The sequence below is a fragment of the Grammomys surdaster genome, unplaced genomic scaffold, assembly GCF_004785775.1.
Source record: "Grammomys surdaster isolate TR1022 unplaced genomic scaffold, NIH_TR_1.0 271, whole genome shotgun sequence".
Classification (NCBI taxonomy): domain Eukaryota; kingdom Metazoa; phylum Chordata; class Mammalia; order Rodentia; family Muridae; genus Grammomys; species Grammomys surdaster.
The window spans coordinates 8,911,339-8,932,185 of record NW_021604712.1 but is presented as its reverse complement, the minus strand read 5'-3'; the positions used below and the strand labels follow the sequence as shown (position 1 = coordinate 8,932,185).

The following is a 20,847-nucleotide window of genomic DNA, read 5'->3' as shown; positions in this document are numbered from 1 at the left end:
TCTCTCTCTCTCTCTCTCTCTCTCTCTCTCTCTCTCTCTCTCTCCTCCACTGTTGCCTACACCAAGCTAGCTGACCAGTGAGCTTCCAGGGACTCTTCCATCTTGAAGTAGGGGCATGCTGGGATTATACCTTTATCTCATCTTGCTTTATGTAGATTCTGAATCTGAATTCAGATCCTCACAGGTGACCAGCAAGTGCTTTGCATACTGAGCCATCTTCCTAGCTGTTTTTTATTTATTTAATGATTATTTATTTATGATTATTATATCTAAGCTATTACATTGATGTAGAAGTCTGTTGGAGGCGTGGGGGAAGGAATGGTGTGGCTGACTCTAAAAGCCCCTCTAGGGACAAATTAGGTGTTGGTATGCTATGTTCTTCTGGAACATGAGCAAAGACAAAGAAGACCAAATCACAGAAAGAATTCAATGCTAAAGTTTTTCAAAATGTACAAATTGTGGGTCAGTTGAAGCTGTTAGGTGATTGTGAGTGACCAACTCATCAAAAACAGGTTATTTGGTGAGAATTTGCTAAGAGCATGGCCCTTAGGGCCCTGTTTATCCTGCACCCGGGTTTTGTAGGGGTGAGCATCATACAAGAGAAAAACTTAATGTCCTCAAACTATTAAAAGCCAGGCTGAACTGGCTGTCAGCATCCTACAGTTTCTCCATTACTGTCTTTCTTACCACCCCTTACCCTCCAGGGATTCTTGTCCTCATCAATTAAGGACCGCCACTGGCTCAAGCAACAGAAGGGGTAGTCAAAGTGCTGCGACAAGAGGGTGAAGTATGTCCCAGGCATGGAGCAGGAGAAGATCTCCAGACCATCCCGCGCCTCCCCCGCTGCCCCGCGGGGGGGAGAGCCTTGCTGGGTGTTTGCCTCCCACCACTCGCGCTCACGCGCTCACGCACTCCCACGCGCACCCACGCTTAGACCCCACCCCGACTCCCAAGTTAAAAGTAAGGCTTTTTCAAACGCCAAAGAACTTTGTAGCCGCCCTGGTGTTTCCTACTTTTGTTTCTGAACTCTACTCCCCGCCCCCGCCCCGCTCTGATCCCGCTCTCGTTTTTTTGTGTCTCCCCCCCACTATCCCCCCCCCAGCTCCCGGTTCCAGCACTGCACCCCCTTAACCCTTCAAAGGGCGAGGGTCTTCTCTGCGCAGCCCAGAGAGGCAGCAAAGAGACCCGGGTCACTCCGAGATCCAAACGCCCACCGGAACTGTGACCTGCGGGTCCAGGACACAGGCCGGGGTCCGGAGCACTCGGTCTCCCGGGGTGCGTGGTGTTGAGTCGGGGAGAGGGGCTGCGGGGCAGGGTGGGGCTCAAGGCGCAAAGGAGACGGCGGCTGCACGCGGGGACCCGGGCGCGGGACGGGGTGGCGCGGGCAAAACTTGAATCTAGGGGTGCGGGTTTCGTTCGGGTCCTCAGGCAGGGCGCGGGTCTGAGCAGCACTTACCTGCGGCGGCGGGGTCCCGGAGCCGCGGGTCGGCGACATCAGAGGGCCGGGGCCTGCCGGTTCCACGGTACTCTGCCCTGCAATGCTCTGGCCGCCGGGGGCCAGACGCACTTCCTCAATCCTGCGGCCGCCTGGCGGGCAGAGAGGGCGGGTGGCGCGGAAGCGGGGCTGTGCCAGGGGGCCGGCCGCCCCGGACCTCTGCGGACTGGGACACGGTCCTCTGAATGGCCTGCCTCGGTTTCCCTAGCTGCAAGATGTTTGGTGACCAAGCTCACTCTTGTGCCTCGGTAGACGCTGGGGTCTTGAGACTTTGTGGAGTCCTCTCCAAATTTGAATGCTTTACTGTCTTCCCTGGGGACAGGCGCAGTGACAAGGATGCGCCTTTCCTACATTGCTCTAGAACAGATTAATATTTTTTTATTTTGTATGCTGGCCGTATACTCTGGCTGTAAATATTAAAAGGGCGAGAATATTACTGTGTGTGCAGGTCTTTAGGGAGCAGTACAGATGCTACATTTTAAAAGCTGATGTTTTGTAAACTGCGCTTTTTCGCCACACGAGTTCGCTAACTTCATTATGGACGTTTGCAAAGATATTACTAGTGGGTGAATATTTTTCGATTTCTGGACTCCAGAGTAGCTGGGACTACAGGCGTATGCCACCCTGACTGGCTGCTTGTGGTGATGAGGTGGAATGTTGTCAGTTGATGCCACTGACAATAATAACCAAACGCGGCTATACACTCATGGCGGGCAAGTTTAGGATTCTGCTCCACTCCCCCCACCCCCTAAAAGGTAATCCTTGGCAGAAAAGCAGTACTGCACCTAAGTGCTTCTCTCCGGTATGGTAACAACGAATATTCCCGGGACCATGTGCAAAGAACATAGACAGACCGCCTCACCGCCAGTTCACAGAATTTGAGAAACTGTGGGTCGCCTGAGATACTTCGGGAACACCTCAAGTTGTTTGTTTAGATTTTGTATCCCTAGTTGACGAGGGGACCACCTTGCAGCTCTCCTACGTTCGCTCTTCTTTTCCTTCACCGAACACCGTTTCGAAAATGTAGGCGCAGTCTGCAATCCTGCCCTCGCCACCGAGGTCCTCAGACCAATTAGCAAGGCCAGCAATATGACTGCTACGGAAAAGTCCCTAATAATTTGCAAGGTATGGCGTCCGCAGTTTGAATGAGCCTGACTTGGTGGCGCCTTCAGGGCATGCATACAACACTGCCACCTAGCGTTACCAAAAGGAAGACCACGTCTAGAGCCAGGACCAACATTAAGGGGACTTGTGTTGCCAATACTTACTGTGGCAAGAAAATTTCCTCTTTAAACAAGCTTAGAAATAGGTTAGGAAAAGTGACCAATGTAAAACGAACGAACAAACAAACAACCCAAACATCTGGAACATTCGACACATATATGACCTTTTTTTTTTTTGAGATGACCATATCACAGTATTCAACTGTACCTAGTAAGTGTGTTTTAATCACAAGTTTGCAAAGGATACTATTACAGAACGGTTAAAATTCCTTCTTGTTTTTTTTCCATTCCTGCAGACCCATGTTCTTCTTGGGTTTTCTCACATCTCACCATGACTTTCAGTCTGAGGTGGGAATGACCCTGTCTACAAAGGGCTCCTCTGGTAGACAGCAGTCAGAGGTGGGTCAGCCACCCACCTCCCTGAGTGAACACTACACTGCTGAGGCTAATTGCTCCTTCTGTCTTCTGGCACTCGTTTTTATTCAGTCAAATGCTCACTTTTGTCTGATGTCCCCCAACAATGATTTAAAGACCCTCCCCCAGTCTCCACCTACAATCACAGTCAGGCACAAGGATTCTAGCAAGGTGTAGACATTAGAATGTAGGCACCCACCAAAAGCTGAAGCTAGAACATCCCATAATATCTTCTTTGAGAGAATCTGTCCAAGCACCAGCATACAAGCACCCTTACACACACATACTCAAACAGGTCTCCAGAGTGGCTCTCTTCAGGCAGGCATGTTCTAATTAATCAGACGACAGAAGATGTCATTTTTTTATATCATCCTCTGCTCATGGTTGGATCAGAAATGAAGCATTCATGAGTACAGCGACACATGTACAGGTGCATACTGAGAGAGATCTGGTCCAACCTCCCACACCATTTTTAAGGGGGCGATGTTTTCCCACATGTCAGATGCCTGGGCTCGTGATGCTGAGCTCACAGTTTCATCTTTCCAGACAGACACAAGGTTTCTGCTGCAGCATCAACGTCAGGTCATAATCAGGTAACTGATGCTTCTTGGCAATTAGAATCCGTAAGAACTTCAGTTAAGTCTAGACCCTTAGATCATCGTAGAGAAAGTCACAAAAATAGACTCATTATTTGGGGACGAGATGTTTTTCCCAAATCCTCACTTTCTGCCCTGACCATTGTTGCTTTGTGATTAACAGGGGCTTGGGCATCATAGAAAGCTTCTGACACTTTGCCTGTGAGCCATAGGGGTCTTCACCTTGCAAGATGATGGAAACAGCCATCACCGTTGAGAAGAGCCCGTGCGTGCCCAACTGGAGGAGTGGGATTTCATTACTGCCATTGCCTTATCAAAAGCCACACTGCACAGACGTCTCAGAAAGAGAAGGGCCTGCCACAGAATTCAAATGGGGTTAGTCATTCAATGAAAAGAAAATGTTTCCCAATGTCCAACTTTATTTTTCATTGCTGCACACAATCTGAAGTTAAGATCAAAATCCCCAATCCAATCGATTTAAAAACCGTACCACAGGGGTAAGCCTTAAAAGAAGTGAAATCTAACATTATATAGGTTTTCATTTCTAAGTACAGTATATTACAGAAGGTTAAATATACTACCTCTGTGTACTTACAGCTATAAAAAGATACATTAATGATACCAATTATAAATAACGTAACATTTCATATTAAAGGCATTATTGTACAATGGAAGAATTGCAACCTTCTAGTGTGCTATGGTCAAGGGTAGTGCCTAGAGTTACTGAGATACTGAAAATTCAGTGTATGAGGCCAAATCCTGATTTAACCAGTTGGGGTAGTAGAAGTGCTGAGGGAGGAAAGGAGGTGAATGGAATATCGCTTCTCTCTAACAGGGCCGAGAGCCTCAATTCACGCACCGTATTCTTCACACACACACTGGTTCTGATAGAAGGCCTAATTCTCACTCTTGCTAAGCCCAATTTTATTCCTTGAATGTAAGCATCATGTCCAGTTAGGGAGGTGCTTGTTACTGACGGTTAAAAAAAAAAAACGAAAAAAAAAAACCCCAAAAAACAAAACAACAACAATAAAAAAAAAAACCACCCAGATAGCAGTCAACTCAAGGAATTTGGTTCTGTCCTCAAAGCTTCATGGGGACTGTTTTAGTTTTCCAAGTTCAAACACAGACTTGCACATCATATGGATACATCAAAGAGGAAAGGAAGAATGTTATGGCCTGAGTGTGACTGAGATACCCAGGTCACTTGGCTGATGGTTGGGTCCCCTGTGGGATCCCGGTGTTACTTGTTAACCAATCAGAAATGAAAGCCCAACTAGGATTTTGAAGACTACAGAGTTATGCAGTGGCAGCTGTATCTCAGTGGCATGAACTTCACTGATCTAAAACAGGTAATGGAGCTGGAGAAGAGAAAAAGGAACTGGGTGTGCCCGTTATTGAATATGGTAGAAATGGGTATTTTTAAAAGTGAATGGTGGCTCTGAGGGCCAATGAGAGCCCAGGTTTGCTCTACCTTGGTAGTTCTAACATGAGTCCTCAGTGGCAAAGGTGAGACATTCTCTGCCTAAGGTGGGCCTTCGTCATGGAAGACCATTTCATAGCCATAGGGCAAACTCTCTGGGATATTGATTTGGTCATTCCAAAGTCAGGATTGTTTTCAAGGTGAATCCCGTGGTCAGTGTCCATATACAGCCCTTAGGACTCACACCCCTGCACACCAAAGGCTTCTGGCACCTTTCTGTGGCATGTGCTTCCCTAAGCTTCCCACTCTGGGTCCCTGAAATCCCCCTTTCACCTCAACACTAATCCTTTGTTTGTGAATAGTCCCACTTTTCCCCCAGAATGAAGAGGGACTTGTTCTGTGCACAGATGACCCTGAGGAGACCACAAGACCAGATTTTCTCTCAGTGGGCTCATTCCACATCCCTATCGGGGTCAAAAAACGTTTAAATGAACCTTGGGACACTCCAGAGACCATCTTAAAGTAAAGAGAGCTGGATGTCTTTGCGGTATCTTGCACTTAGTCTAAAGGCAAAGTCAGAGCTGGATAAGAGTTTCTCCCCAGGCAGGCCTGCAGTTTCCCACATAACACTGGCCACCCACAGTTTGGTCCATAAAGCGTGAGTGTGAGTGAGAGGAAAATCAAAACCATTGAACTCCAGTAGATCGAGTGTCCAGAAGAAAGGGTCCTGGGAAGCTGAGCACTGTCGTCCTGCTTTCTGCTTGTGGCAAGCTGGAGTTGCCACGGTCAGCTGTCCAGCTTTTGAGGAAGATGCTGGTCTGTCCTCAGGGGTTTTTCTCATCAAGTTTGATGGTGACAGTTTTCACTTCTGTATATTCAGCGAGAGCATATTCACCTCTGTGATGACAGAAAAGGGGGTCAGTTCACACTGTCAGTTCACAGTCATTTCACACTGTCAGTACAAGGTTCTGGGAAAACTACTCTAAAGCCCAAACATCCTGTCGGACAGCTTGAGAGTTGGAGTTACAGGACACAGTGTGGTGCCTGAACATGGTAAAGACAGTAGGCTCAGTAAGTGTCAGGAACTGGAAATGTGAGTTTAAATGCTAAGTTCCTCTGTATGATGCTTTGGGTGAAATTAAAAGAACTAAGAGTTTGCCTTTGAACACTGAGAGAGGAAAGCAAAAGAAAACAAGTTCTCAGTGTCAGGGAGGTGGCTGCAGAAGAGAGGCCTGTGCACTGAACAGGGTGTGCAGGCAGGGGATCAGAGTGTGAGAACCGCACTGACTATGTAAGTTTCAAGTGGCAATTAGTTACTCTTTGCAGAGACAGAAAAGGTGATGTCCAAGCTTGAGGAGAAGGCCAGGGAACCACAGGGACATCTGGCTCTGACAGGAAGAGTTGCAAGAAGAGCTGGGTGAGAATGCAGGGGAAAGGGAGCAGACACTGACACAGGCTAGAGACAGGGAGGTGATGGCTCAGCCTAGCATCTTTGAAATATTGCCTTCCCTTACAACTTATAGGGGCCAGGGATCTTTCCTAAGTATCATAGACCACCTTTGGAGTAGACCCTCTTCCAGAACCCAGAGACATCTTGGATGCTATTCCACTACAGCACACTTTTAGAGCTTGCAGAAAAACAAACAAACAGAAACCAATAGACTCTGGTTCCAGAAAAGGTAGGGAGATGTCCACTTGGTATTCTGTACTAAAGATCTGAGGCACAGTCCCATCTTAATTCTGAGACCTAAAATCCTATGGGTAAGCCCAGCATCTCCTCTTGACTTCTTTTGGATTAAGATGTAGAACTCATACCTCCTGCTGTAGAACCGTTCCTGCCTGCATTCTGCCATGCTCCCCACAATGATAATGGACTGAACCTCTGAAAGTCTACACCAGCCCCAATTCAGCGTTTGCTTTCATAAGAATTGTTGTGGTCATGGTGTCTGTTCACAGCAATAAAACCCAGACTAAGACAATCAGCATCCTTGGGACTGTTTGAGCTGTGCTATAGAAATGCTAACATACCTTTTCAGTTATATCAACTAGAGAGAATCACACAGGCCACTCACTCTGTGCCAGATAAGCAATGTCACCATTAAGAAGACGTACTGTTTGAGCATTCTTTCTTACAAAGCAACATGGAGAAACACAAACAACCAAAGGGAAACATTACACAGCAGACATACTCATGTTTTTACAAAAAAAGAAAAGCAAATTCCAGTAGTTGTGAAAGGGGTGCTCAACATTGCACACCTGAAGAAACGAGAACCCACACAGAGACAGGATCACTTTCATGTGGCAGAGCACTGAATTCTGGGAACTTATTCTGAAAACCATCACCCTAAGTGCATAAATATTTACACACAAAGAAGTGTATAAACATGGTTTGTAATGTTAAAATCCTCTGGAAATAACACTAACGCCCATTCTAGGAGGCTTTCACTGAAAGACTGGGAGATGTCCAACACCCATTTTTGAGGCCAAAAAGAAGCTTGTTTCCACATTAGTAAACAGAAAAGAATGAATGAATTTATGCATATCCATAGAAAATATGCTGTAAACTTTCAAAATGAAAAAGTAGTGTTGCTTTGTAAAAATTCTAAGTGTTAGTGATTTATTAATCTGGCAAAGAAAAGGGATGGAATCTTTCCAAAGTAGCTTGAGTTGGACACGTTCAGAAATGTCAGCATTCTTGCAAGAAACAGGGTGTAGATTCCCCCATCTTCTTTCTATTTCCTCATCTGTTGTTCTGGTTCAAGTTCCAGCCAACCCCTCACCCAGTCCTTTCTACCTCAGCCACCAAAGCCATCTGGGAGCTCAGCCTTCCTTTCAATAACCCTCCCTATCAATGGGCATAAGGACGGATAGGATCGATAACCGTTCACAGACAAAGGCCCAGGACCTAACACCGAGCTTGGAGCAGTAAAGACGCTCAACAAATATTTGCAAGAAGAAAATCGCCAAGAGACCAAAGATCATGTCCTTTGTGAAATTGTAGGGCTACTATCTCCGCATGCCTACAGGGTCCTCTGTGGATATGGCCTTGGACAAACTGTTGTCATCTACTAGGTCTTCAGAGACCCAGCTGGGAAATACAAAGCCTGGTGGGAGACCAGGGTCCAGTGTGAGGAGCAATACAAGACAGGCCAGAGCAAGTGCCTTTCCCAGGAGCTTTGCTTTTAGGTTTATTTTTGTTTCCACCATTAATTTTTTTTAATTATCATTTTTTTAAATTTAAGATTAATTATTTTTACTTTAGACAAACAAAGACAAACTAAATAATTGCTATGTGAACCATTGAGTGATTGAACAAAATGAGTGAACAGTGGTCCCTCTAACAAGTGGGACTGAGAGCCAGGGAAGAAGGCCTGACCTTGCCGCATCTCTGTCATATGAGGTTTTGTTCAATGGCTTAGATGCTGTATGCCTTAGTTACATTGCAAATCAAAGAAATAGGAAGCAATGCACCAAGAGGAACAGAGTTTTCAGGCTTCATCCAAGACCAGCCCAGAGGACATATCCTGGCGGGGCTGGTGGCTGTGCAGACAGTAACCAGCCCAGCCCCAGTAACCAATTTGGGGAAAACCATGGAATTCCCCATATGGTGCTCCAGTATAAAAAAGGGGAACTTGTTGCAACACGGAGACATTAATTTGAAACAAATGAAAATAGAAATTATTTTTCAAGGCAAGTTTCTAGGCTCCTAAAAAATGATTTTAAAATACTTTATTAAAAAAAAAAGCTTTGGGAAAATATATGCCCAAGATCCAAAAAAGAAAAACAAAAACAAAAACCCAGACATTTAAGAAAGTCCCTAGGGCAACTGTCAGGATGAAACATGACTGAGGTCTGTGAGCTTATCTAGCCAGTCTGTGGCAGGCAGAGGGACCACAGACCCCATACAGGATAAGAAGGGCCCAGGTAAGAAAGCCATGCAGAGAATCCTCAGTGATGCTAAGGAAAGCCAGGCAGTAGGTGTCCCCCACATGTCTTCTGGTTGGTCACTCTGTGTCTTTCCAGTGATCTACACTTAGGGGACTGGTGTTCTCGCTGCTTCTTGACCTCTGGAAGGAAGGCTGTGAGGGGTATGAGTTTCTTAGCCCTCATAGCCTGCCTGGCTGAAGACAGAAGACCAGAGGAGACTAATGACCACATGAGATCTGGTGGCTTCATTTGAAGAGGCTTACAGTGATGACTCCTAGGACAGGGGTTAGCTCAGTGGCAGAGAACTTGTCTGGCATGCTGGATGACCTAAGTTCAAATCCCAGTACTAGAACAAAACAACCCCCCTCAAAACAAAACTCAGAAAGAGAGAGGGGGTGCGCACAAGTGATCTCTGTCTATTAAGTCCTAGGCTACCCCAGGTCAAAGAACCAGAATTAATCTTGACTCTTATCTCTTTTGTTGTGAACCTAGCCAATTCTCCAGCCCTACTCTCAACTCCTATGACTTACTAACCTCCTGAGTCCGTGTCTTCCCATGAAAGCTGTTATCACCTCTCATGGATAATCTCCACAAGGCCACAAATGACTGTTCAGGGGCTCTCACAAAACTTCTAGAGTCTGTGCTCAGCAAATGCCAGCATCACCAGTATTGTAGCATTGGAGGATCCTGGAGGGAATTCAGAAGACCCAGGCCCTGGCTTCTCATCCTCCAGTGTCAGTATTCTCTAAGAGGCTATAAAGTAGAGGCTTAAAAATGGAAAACACATCAAGTTTCCAAGGGAGCACCTCCAAGCTCCTGCTCTGGGTCTTTGTGGCCAAGAGTCAATACATTATTGCATGTGAATCAGTCACAGGGACAAACAGGGTCCAAAGAACATTCTATGCTTTCTGCTCACATGTGCAGATGACTCCTGGGCCTGTGTCATGACCTGAACAGAACTGAGGTGGAATGAGGGGCCCTAGTTCCATTCAGATCAGTCAAAAACCAGTGGAAGCCAGCCCCTGTCTACCACAACACACTTAATCTATCAAGAGAGCTGGTCTGCATGCCCACTAATGCCCAGGCCGAGAAGTACCCAAGATCTCTTCTGACTATATAGAAGGCAACACATTTGTATATAAATGACACAAACTGTTTAAACAAAAGGAAGAACATGCACGCTCAGAAATGTCCAGGAACAGCCTTAGGGTGTTGTCACAGATGGCTCCCCAAGAACACTGAGCCTACCAATATGTTTGTTCATACTAGCTAATAAAACCAGGACCACAGTAAGGGCAAATGGGAACAGTGTGCAGCTGGGAACCCCAGCATCTTCACCCAGGGACACTCTACCCGACTTTGAGTCTGGGCCAGAGGTAAGATGGCACATCCTTGAAACACCAGAGGCCAGGCAGAGAAGGTACAGTGGAACTTGTTCAGGCTCAGAATGTACTTCAGAGGCCATAGAGAGGGGGCAACACAGCCCCTTAAAAAAGTATCCAGAAGGAAGCAGAGTCACCCATGTATGTCCCCAAAGTCAGTGCCAGGCTCTGAAAGCAAAGCTGGGCAGATTCAGAGCCTGACTTTAGCCAGTCTGTTTTCTTTATGTAAAGTGGAGATATAGATGTGTCTTGTAAGACTGTTGATTGACACATCCTAATCCTGCTATCTTATATTTAAGAACTGTAGCATGTCTCTAGGGTGATGGCACTGGGCAGGAGAAGAAGTTGAGGCTACAGGTTGGTTGTAGGGTTTAGAAGAAGAAAAGGATGGGAAGGAGGGAGAGAGGAAGGGAGAGATACTGAGCAGCCTCCATTGAGGGACCACCAGCCTTCGTCGCAGAGGGAACAGTGAGGGGTCAGAAACACTTACAGTTCTCTGCCATTCCCAGACATTTTGAAGCCACCAAATGGAGCCTGTGCATAGAATGCATTGTAGCAGTTGATCCTAGAGCAAGAGAGAAAGATGCCTGGGTTACCTGGAGAACACGCCCCCGGCTCTTAAGACACTGGAGCATGGTGATGCCCAATGCACAACTCTGGGCAAAGCTTCAGTAACTTAAACCCAGCACACTCCTTATGTGCTTCTTATCCCTGTTTACTGTTCTTCCTGCTAGAAACTACAACTGGAATATACTGAGAAAGAGAGCTAGGGGATGAGTTAGCTATGAAATGATGCAGGCCTGACCTGAGAGATCTGCTTCCTAGACTGTGTGACTCTAAGCTCATTCAACTTCTTCGAGTCTCATTTACCCATCTGGAAGATGGGCATGAGTATACCATCTGCAGGAATTATCAGTGAGCAGGGATACATGTCCATACCTTACAGCCTAGTTATGGATGGACTTTAGAATCCACCAGAAATCAGAGAGGTGGTGTGACACAGTGTGTCAGAGGTCCAGGCTTTGGAGCCTCGTAGGCTATGTCCAGTGACCCATGACACCCATAGGCTCTGCACCGTCAGATTCAACCAACTTCAAACCCAGAGTTTTTGTGCAGACTTGATTTTTCTCTTGCCACTGCTCCCTAAGCAATGCTGCACAACAAATATCAACACAGCATTGTACTAGGTGTTGCAAAAACATGTAGATGTACATAGGAGGGGATGAGACGTGTCTTGGCGGTAAAATGCTTTTCTAGCATGTTCCAGGTCCTGGGTGAGAGTGCCAGCATGGGTAGATAGACCGATGGATGGGTGGATGGATGGATGGATGGATAATTAGATAGATAGATAGATAGATAGATAGATAGATAGATAGATAGATAGATAGATAGATAGATGGGTGGGCGGGCAGACAGACAGACAGAAAGACAGACAGACCAATAATACAAGCCAGCCAGCCATCTAGAAGATGTGTCTAAGCTACCTGCACATACAAAGGACTTGAGTAGCCATCGAGTTTGGTCTCTCAGTAAGGAATGAATCCTCTGCAGTTAAACACTGAGGGCCAACTGTGCTAGTTGTGTAATGTTGGATCCGTCATTCCATCTCTTTTTATGCCTTGATTTCCTCCTGTGAAGCATGCAGAACTTAAGGCCCTACTTCAGAGGGCAAGCAGCAGAACACTTAACAGTGAGAGCATATCACAGAACTTCTGTTGATGACACTGGAAAAGGGAAACTAGTAAGCCGGTTGCTCGGACAACACAAATGCTCCAGTGTGCATGCTTGGCTCACCAGACTGTCCCCGACTCCAGCGCAGAAGCCAGCTTCAGGGCTTTGTCGAGGTTTTTGGTGAACACTGCTGCTGTGAGCCCGTAGTCAGTGCTATTTGCTCTTTTGATCACTTCCTCCAGGTTTTTAAACTTCAGTATTGGTTGCACTGGTCCAAAAATCTGATTAATTACAAGAGAGAGGTATGTGGTGAGGATGGGACTGGGTGCCCTGAGCAGGCACCCCAGCTTTTATGGCTTTCCACAGTTCTAGAGCCCATCACCCCCAAGAAAAAGAACCCCAGAGATCTCTATAGCTGCGTGATAGCTGAAATTTGAATACGGGGTTCAGGTGGAACAAAAACTGAAAAATAATCTGAGAATTTACACTGTATTTATGCTTCCTTCGTGTCACAAGAATCTTCAGCCTTAGATCTTTGGGAAGACTCATGTACAGCAGGGATGTACAAAAGGAAAGCATTGGATAGCTTTCTAGAAAGTTCTCTGGAAGGGTTTTCATAACTGGATAAATTCGGCTTTCTTGGTGGGTTTTTGTTTGTTTGTTTGTTTTGTTTTGTTTTATTTGAGATCTCTCTGTAACAGTCCTGCCTGTCCTGGAACTCTTTTATAGACTAGGCTGGCCTCAAACACACAGAGATCTGTTCGCCTCTATCTCCTAAGTGCTGCTGGGATTAAAGGAGTGTATCACCAAGCCTGGCTCATTCCTGGTGTCCTTTTCTGTTACTTAATGAAGATACTTAAACTATTTCTATAGTGAGTCCCAGGGGACTGGATGACACAATAGTCACCCAGCAAAGAAGGGCAGAGAGAAGCTACACATTTGCCCATTTAGAGGAGGGTCTGAAGGGAGCTTGTGAGTGATTCTGCAGCAGGTGGGATTACACACCAGGACAGTGCACAGACTCTGGAAATGGCTTCTCTGCTTCCTTGTGACATCTCATCAGGAAGTGTACAAAACAGCAGCAACAAGACGATTTAAAAAAGAAGTACATAGAGATCTGAGCTCTCACCTCTTCAGAGAGGTGAGAGACCTTTTAACATCTCAAGGAGAAACTATCAGAGACCCTCACAGGGAAGCCCATGCCCACCCCATCATATGCTCCAGAAGGTCTAGGCCAGTGGTTCTCAGCCTTCCTAATGCCATAACTCTTTAATACAGCTCCTCATGTTGTGGTGACTCCCCAAAATAAAATTGTTTTCATTTGTTCACCCTAACTGTAATTTTACTACTGTTATGAATTGCAATGAAAATATGTGTTTTCAGGTGGTCTTAGTGTCATTTGACCCCACCTTCACCCCCAATTAGGTTTCTACCCACAGGTTGAGACACTCCTGGACTGGGCCCTTCTTATTAATCCTATACAGGAACAGCTGCCCTGTGCCTAACGAAGGAATTAAGAGGCCAGGGGAGATCTGACATTCTCAAATGTGGCAGAAAAACCAGTGAAAATTATAGATGGGACTCAAAGGGACACAAGTTTAAGGACAGTCTAAAGAGTGGGAAGTGGCCACTGTTCCTGAGTTCATAGTTTGGTACCTGGTCATACCCGAAAGACTAAGAGATGTCAGACGTGGGCTGTGTGTGTAACTGTGTGGAAGGAACTGGGGTGCTGCTGTCTAGTGACCATAACCAAGGATGGAGACAGGGCTGGGATAACCATAGCTGCTGCAGGCTTTGGGGTTCATCAGAAGCACCAGAACCCCAAGTGACAGCAGAGCCACCCAGAAATGAGACTGTTTGCCCTGTAAATCCTTCTGGGATCCCTGGAGCCTCAGAATTCTTTGAAGGACCCCTGGGGCCTCGGTTTTTGGCCGTAGCCATACGTACCTCCTCTTTGGCAATCCTCATGTTGTCTGTAACGTCTGAGAAGACGGTGGGTTTGATGAACAGTCCTCTGTCCTCCATGGCTGACCCCCCACATTCTAGCTTGGCCCCTTCCTTCTTCCCACTCTCGATCAGCTCAAGGATTTTGTCAAACTGCTTTTGGTCGATCTGCAAGACACAGGAGGGAATTATTACTACTTTCTTCTAGGAGGGGACCTTGGTCTCCTGTTTTCAATGGCCCTCAGCACCTTCAGCGAGTCCTCATCTGCTCTCTGTCCTGGACAAGTCCTAGATCTGATAATAGAGAGCCTGTGGGCAGAGAGTCCTGGCCTGCACAAACCCATGCTCTTTGGAACACCAGGGCCACAGGGAGATCGTCCACCCTCATCTCCATTCTGAGGCCTTACTCGAATATCTGGTTCCCCTCCTCATGCTGTGAGGTAAGGTTCAGGGTGAAATAGATTCGGGAGTGATTACATTCTCTCAAATCTCAGCATTCTGCTTCCATTACTGGATTTAACAAGTAAAAACGGGATGCTTAGCTCAATGTAGCTATCAGAAATACAACATAGGGTAGCTTCTTGTATAAGGATATGCCAAACAGCATTTGGGATATACTTAAGCTACGGTTCGGTGTTTTCAGTTTGTCTGAAATTCAAGTCTAGTGGTGTCATATTTGCCTGACAACTCTGCCCTGCTTACTGCACACCACGGGTTGGGTAGGAACTTGTTGGAATTATCCTATCATGGTGCAGAGGAGGGAGAAAGGACTCAGCAGCCCTGGGGACAGTGGAGTGAGCCTCACAGTAGCGTCTGGGTACTGCTTCATGGCTGGAGGGAAACGAACTGATCGGGAAAAGTTCCACCTGCTGCTGTCTCCATCTTGGCTAGAAGGTGCCCTAAGCCACACGCCACAGATTAACACCCAGTTGAGGGACACAGTTTTTAACCAGATGTCAAAAGTCCACCCCTTCTTGGGATGGCTCAACAGGGAAGATGCTCTTCCTGTCTTCTTCCTCAAATACATATGCTCGTATTGTGACCAGGCTGACAGACAGTTCCTTCCCTCTCAGGCTAAGAGAGACAGAATCTAAGCAAAAACACTGCTGCCGAGCCATCCAGATAGGAGACTTGGTTTCATTCAAGAAACATTAAGTAGAAAAAAAACAGGTCTGGAGGGATGGCTCTGTCAGTAAAACAAGAGGATTTTTGGCTCTCTGGCATCCACAGAAAAAAACTGGACATAGTGACCCACACCTATAATCCCAGCACTGGGAAGGTGGAGACAAGATGCTCCCTGAGGCTTGCTGGTCAGTGCACTCCAGGTTCAATAACAGATCCTGTCTCAAAATATAGGGTGGATATTAACAGAGGAAGACCTTGACCTTGACCCCTGGCCTCCACACAAACATACGATACATGCACATACATATGTGCACATGGCTGTACACACATATGAACACATAGACATGTACATACCACAAATACACACATACAGAAAAAGGATGAAAAGTAAGTAAACCCATTTCAGGTACAGAAAGTTCTTTGAGATTCTTTTTAAGGAATAATAAAGAATCAAATGGTGGCGCCAACATGATCTCTTGCACAAGATGGGGAGGACATCCAAGAACGTAATCACATTTGCAAGGAAACCCTGGAAGGGTACTTCAGGAATAAAGACCATGGGAGCTCCAATGTGGGGAGAGGTAAGAATGGGTGGGGGTGGAGATGGTGAACCCCTTCACTGTAGACCTTTGTACATGGTTAGGGTCTAGAGCAATGTGCTTACACACCCACAAACAGTTAACGAAAGAAACCCAAACACATCCAGTTCCCAGCCTTCTCTGTCTTTCTCTGGGTGAACCACATCTTGACTCAAAAGCTCCAGATGGGGCTGGAGAGATGCTTAGCAAATAACGGCTCTGGTTGAGCTCAATCCTGGGCCCTGCAAGGATCCACATACTAGAAGTAGATGGCTTCTGGCCTTCACATACGTGCTGTGGCATGTGCACCAGTCCCTCCACATACACAAATGTATACACATACAAATTAAATAAATAAATATCACTTAAAACATTTTTTTAAATGTGTGAGGGCGGAAGTCCTTATGTTACAAAACCCCTCTATCCTCCTAGGGGCCAACATAGGAGGATGTAGGAGGCTCGTCAGGCCTCAGGTCTCGGCTGGCTGGAGCTATGATCTACTGGAAGACCTCATCTGTTCTGCAGGCTGCGTGAGTCCCTGTCAGAACCCCTACACACCCACGTTCCACTCCCCCCGATGAGCCCTCATAAACACTTGGTTTAAATCTAATAGCCGTCCGTGAAATGTCAGCTGGTGCCTACAGTACAGGAAGAAAGATCTGGCAGGAAGGAGAATGACAGGGCAGGGCACTGCACCAGAAGTAGGAAAAGATGGTCCCCACAGGACCTCTGCAGAGGACGCCTCCGGATCCCGAGCAGGCCAGGTGGCTTCCTTGCTCGGCTGCCAAGTTAACCCAAAAGATGATGGAATGTTCCAGCAAGCGGTCTCCAGCCCCGGTTCCTGATCTAGGTCAGCAAGCTCTTCCCCGGGCCTGAGACACACAGGAGTGTTTAGGCAGCTGGACAGCCTTGCAGAGTAAAACCTCACAGGTCTTGGGAGGGGAAAGAACATCGACAGGACCCTGAATTGTGTCTGATTAGACAGCATGAGTGAGTTTCAAAGAGACCGTGCACAGCAGAACCCAAGTGGAATAGACAGACACCCCCTCCCTGACCCGCTTCCCGGAAATGCCACACCAGAGACTTGGGAAGACAAGGAGAGAAATGTCAGGAGAAAAGGCTTCCCACCTATTCCAGATTAATGCTACAGTTTGTGGATTCGATACTGGTTTGTGGCCATGTTTGCATGGAGACCACGGACTACCCTGTGACAGGACTGTCTGTTGAGTTTGTGGTTGAGGCTGGGCCTGAGGAATGCACGCAGCTTCCCCGCCAGAGACACATGTCACCGGAGCCACAGAGCACATGGGTTGGAGTCAAGGCTGGTGTCTCCTTGGCCAGAAAATCCTCCTTCATTTCTTCCCTAACCAGCATCCATACAGAATAGCTAAGCAAAACTGACTAGGATGCCCTGAAATCACTCGGGGATGTGCACCTCAGAGAGTTGCCAGTTAGGGCATCCGCCTTAAAATAAGTCTATTCCCTTTGTTGAGATCTTCCTGATGCTATACTACTCTCTATGACTCCCATTTCTCAGATGAGAAAACTAAGGGCTGGAAGGAACAAAGCCATAGAGCCTCCTCTGTTGGTCCCAATTCAGTGTGTTTCTGGGGCAGACAGCAGGGAGTAAGTCGTGGATATGGTTGGAAACTTGAGGGCTGAGCTGGTGTCTGGCAAAAACAGAGTTACCACCGTTCTTTGCTGCAATGGGGGTGGCCAGGCTGCTCTCTTAAATATCCATCCGTGGGCTTCACAGACTGTTAGTAAGAAAGCCACGCAGGACGTGCGCTCTACAAATGTTATGAAACTTCAAGGTTGTAGCTACTCACATCCTGCTCAGGCTTCCCAAACCAGGCCTGCAGAAGCCTGTCCTCATTGCCCAGGATACAGCCCAATCCCTAGAGCTCTCCGCCCTCTGGTTACTGAAGGTTACTTCATGCTATAACAGGCCTGTGGCCTTGAAGGCCCTTGAGTCAAGCTGGTCGATCATCGTCCTGGCTGCCCCCTCTTCTGCAGGGACTCTCCCTATCCCCATACTTTGAAGGTCACCATATCAAGAAGGCTGCCGGATTTGGCAGATAGCCTTGTGCCCGGGATCCACTGACTCCTCCCTGATTCCCGTGGATACAGCTCCATTTCCTGACAGAAACAGTTCCATCTGCCTTTAAGTAAAAACCCTGAGTGGACAGCACACGCTAACTCTTTTCCCTGGAGGGGGAATCCTGTCTGTGACCACAGGACTGCCTAGCTCAGTCCCTGCAGGAGCACTACGTATGGGGACATGTTTGTTGGTGGGTTACCTGAGGCCCCTGCTCCGTTTTGGCATCGAAGGGGTCTCCCACGGGCCTCTTCTTGGCGAACTCCACACTCCTCCTCACAAACTCCCCATAGACCTGCTCTTCGACAAACACCCTGGAGGCCGCTGTGCAGCACTGGCCTTGGTTGAAGAACACTCCCTGGTGAGCACACTCCACGGCCAAGTCCACTGGGGGTCAGGGGAGGCAAGAGGAAGCGATTAAGTTGTTACAGCAGGCCTGACAGCTGCAACTCTAATTACCCCCACAAGAAAACAGGGCCCAGATGACTGCATTTCAGAAACTAATTTTTCTTTCTTGGCACTTCCCAAAGGAAAGGATGGGGAAAAGGATTTTAGATTCACCAAGTCTGAGTTAAGAAAAGTCTGGAGTCTCAGGCTCTCTCAGTGCCTTTCATGTGCTAATGAGAGTCGAGTTTTCAGCACTCTCCAGTTCAACTGTCCGTGGAACCCCCCAGCCCAGCTTTCCTGTCCCTGGAGGGATGGTAGCCCAGCTAGGTTGGGACAGGACAGTCTCACAAGGATCTCAGAACTCCCTTCGCCTCACCCCTGCATCTGGGCCAGGGGCCAGGTTAGCATGGCCCCTCCTGAAGACATCAGTTCATTTTCTGGTCCCTGATGAGAACCAGGAAGGATGACTGAAGTGACAGTGTCACCCTGAGCATTATGTCAGGATTTAATTTGGGGGAATGGCGCTCCCTGGAGGAGGGGGCGGGAAGAAAAAGGGGGACACACTGTGTTTTCATGATCCTGGAAAACCAGCCCGTACATAAGGTTTTCTTCACTGAGAGGGTGGCAGGAGGGACGAACACAGACCAGGACTGTTTCTTTGGGATGGGGGTTTGGGGCCCTAAATGTGAGTCACAGGAGAACTACATACAAAACTGTTTCAGTGACTCCAGTAGCAACATCCCTCTGGCCAGAGCCGGGCAGTCCCTCTCCACAGCCTCCCTGGGGTCCTTCCTCACTCTTGTCTCCCACTGAAAATCAGCTTTAGGGAAAGGAACCAGTCCTTCACATCTTAGTGAGAAATAGTACCAGTGCTATTATTTCTCAGGGCTATTTGCAGTTCCAGTCTTATCTGAGTGTAGAATGGAAGGCTTTGTTCTCTGTGGCAGGGATGTCTGGCTCGGGTGGACAGCGGGGGAGGCTGTTCCCTAAGGCATAGGTGCTCAGGTCTTTGAGGAGTCACACCATAGGTGACCCAGTGCTCAGACTGATGAATACTCACTGCGGTCCTTTCTGCCTTCTTCTGGACACAAGCGCCAACAATAACATACATACACTTTAATATTGTGTCACACAACTCTGGCAAGGCACAAGTTGTGCCCAGCCGCTGTGCAGGTGGCTCTGCCAGGGAATAGTCACACAGGAATGACACGCAGAGCATGTTTTTGTTTTGTGTTTTGAAGGGTCAGCAAGGCTGCCCTCTGGTGTGTCAGGAGAAAGAAACACTTCAAGTCTTTCAAGAGCCTAAGGACACTGCAGTGACATTGGCTTGAAGATAGAAAAATGAACGCCCAGAGTGGGGAGCCTGCCACCTCCCCCAGCCCAGAAGGAGGCCTGTAGGAGAAACTGGACCCTGTCTACAGACTCCTCGAAGCCTCCCTTATCTCCTCAGGGACAGGAAGGTGAACTTAGCCTTCAGGTGCAGTCCCTGCAGTACCCGTAAGCCACACCCTTGCCCATCTCAGCAATGATGTCCTGCCCTCCATAGGCCTGGGCCTGTGGGAGACAATGACAGGGCCATCCCATGAGGAAAGCATCCCATTCTGTGCATATGCTCCTCTTCTCATGGGTCCTGAATGCACGCCAGGAGGTGAGGAGAGACCTATAGCCCCAGTGACTCACGGTCGGCATCTGCACACACGATGCATGGGTTCTTGCCTCCCAGCTCCAGCGTGACCCGCTTCAGGTTGCTCCGAGAGGCGGCTTCTCTAACCAGCTTTCCAACCTTCGAGGTAAGAATTAGGCTTTGTTAGCTCTTAGATGTGTTGAGCGTGTGCAGGCACGCTTGGGGTACCCTGGTCACCTGCTTCAGTGATGCACCCCAGGCCTGATGCATCATACTGTCACACAGCCTTGGCTCATCGGGCTGGCCACTGCAGCGGGGCACCATGCTGAGTGACCTGGCACTCCTGCTAGTAACTACTGAGACTCTGCCACCCCAATATGGAAGTGGTGCTGGTCTGAGAGGACTGTCTAGTCAGGAATGCACCAAAGATGGCTTGTCCTGTAATGACATGTGACCCGTTCTCTAGAGCTCTTTAAAGACAGCCCACCTTGGGAGGAGGAACGAGAATTGGTAGCTGAGGTAGTGCCACTGGACCACCTTCCCACACACCTGAGGTCTCTCTGAGATCTGAGTATGCAGCTGAATGCAGGACTGGCCTAGTGTGCCTCCTGACTCACACTGTCAACAAGTTTAGCCAGGCACCAAGAACCTCAGAGATGGGAAAGACCCAGTAGACCAAAGCAGACACTGAGGCTTTTAGCTGCATAGCTCAGGGTCCACATTCCCAGGGCCTGTCTAATACTGTGCAAGGGAATGGTGGCTGTAGGTCAGAGTCTAATTCTTACTAAAATCTCTAAGGATGCTCACCCTAGCTGCCAAAGGGGTGGCAGGACTGGGGTGGGTAGCAGGCTTCCTGCCAGACTAGACACCTCAGAGGTGTTCATTTCCCCCATCATTCTGCTTGTCGTCTTCTTCTTCTTCTTCTTCTTCTTCTTCTTCTTCTTCTTCTTCTTCTTCTTC

At 47.7% G+C, this 20,847-nt stretch overlaps 2 protein-coding genes across 3 annotated transcripts in view; both read right to left on the bottom strand.

Annotated features, from left to right (window-relative positions):
- Lrrk1 (leucine rich repeat kinase 1) overlaps positions 1–1,578 on the bottom strand; it is a 128,013-nt gene extending 126,435 nt beyond the window's left edge. Inside the window, exon 1 of one of the 2 annotated variants that reach the window (XM_028776666.1) lies at positions 1,457–1,578. The gene's annotated coding sequence lies outside the window, so the exon portion shown is untranslated. The remainder of the gene's footprint in view (positions 1–1,456) is intronic. The other variant, XM_028776667.1, reaches the window with a different exon arrangement.
- A 2,815-nt stretch (positions 1,579–4,393) lies between these two features.
- The window catches only part of Aldh1a3 (aldehyde dehydrogenase 1 family member A3), a 35,063-nt gene continuing 18,609 nt past the window's right edge, over positions 4,394–20,847 (bottom strand). The window contains exons 8-13 of the mRNA XM_028776668.1: positions 19,944–20,046; positions 18,079–18,263; positions 14,079–14,243; positions 12,255–12,412; positions 10,951–11,025; positions 4,394–6,048 (exon numbers count right to left, since the gene is read on the bottom strand). Of these exons, the coding sequence (XP_028632501.1) occupies positions 5,976–6,048; positions 10,951–11,025; positions 12,255–12,412; positions 14,079–14,243; positions 18,079–18,263; positions 19,944–20,046 (759 nt within the window). The 3' untranslated portion in view covers positions 4,394–5,975. The remainder of the gene's footprint in view (positions 6,049–10,950; positions 11,026–12,254; positions 12,413–14,078; positions 14,244–18,078; positions 18,264–19,943; positions 20,047–20,847) is intronic.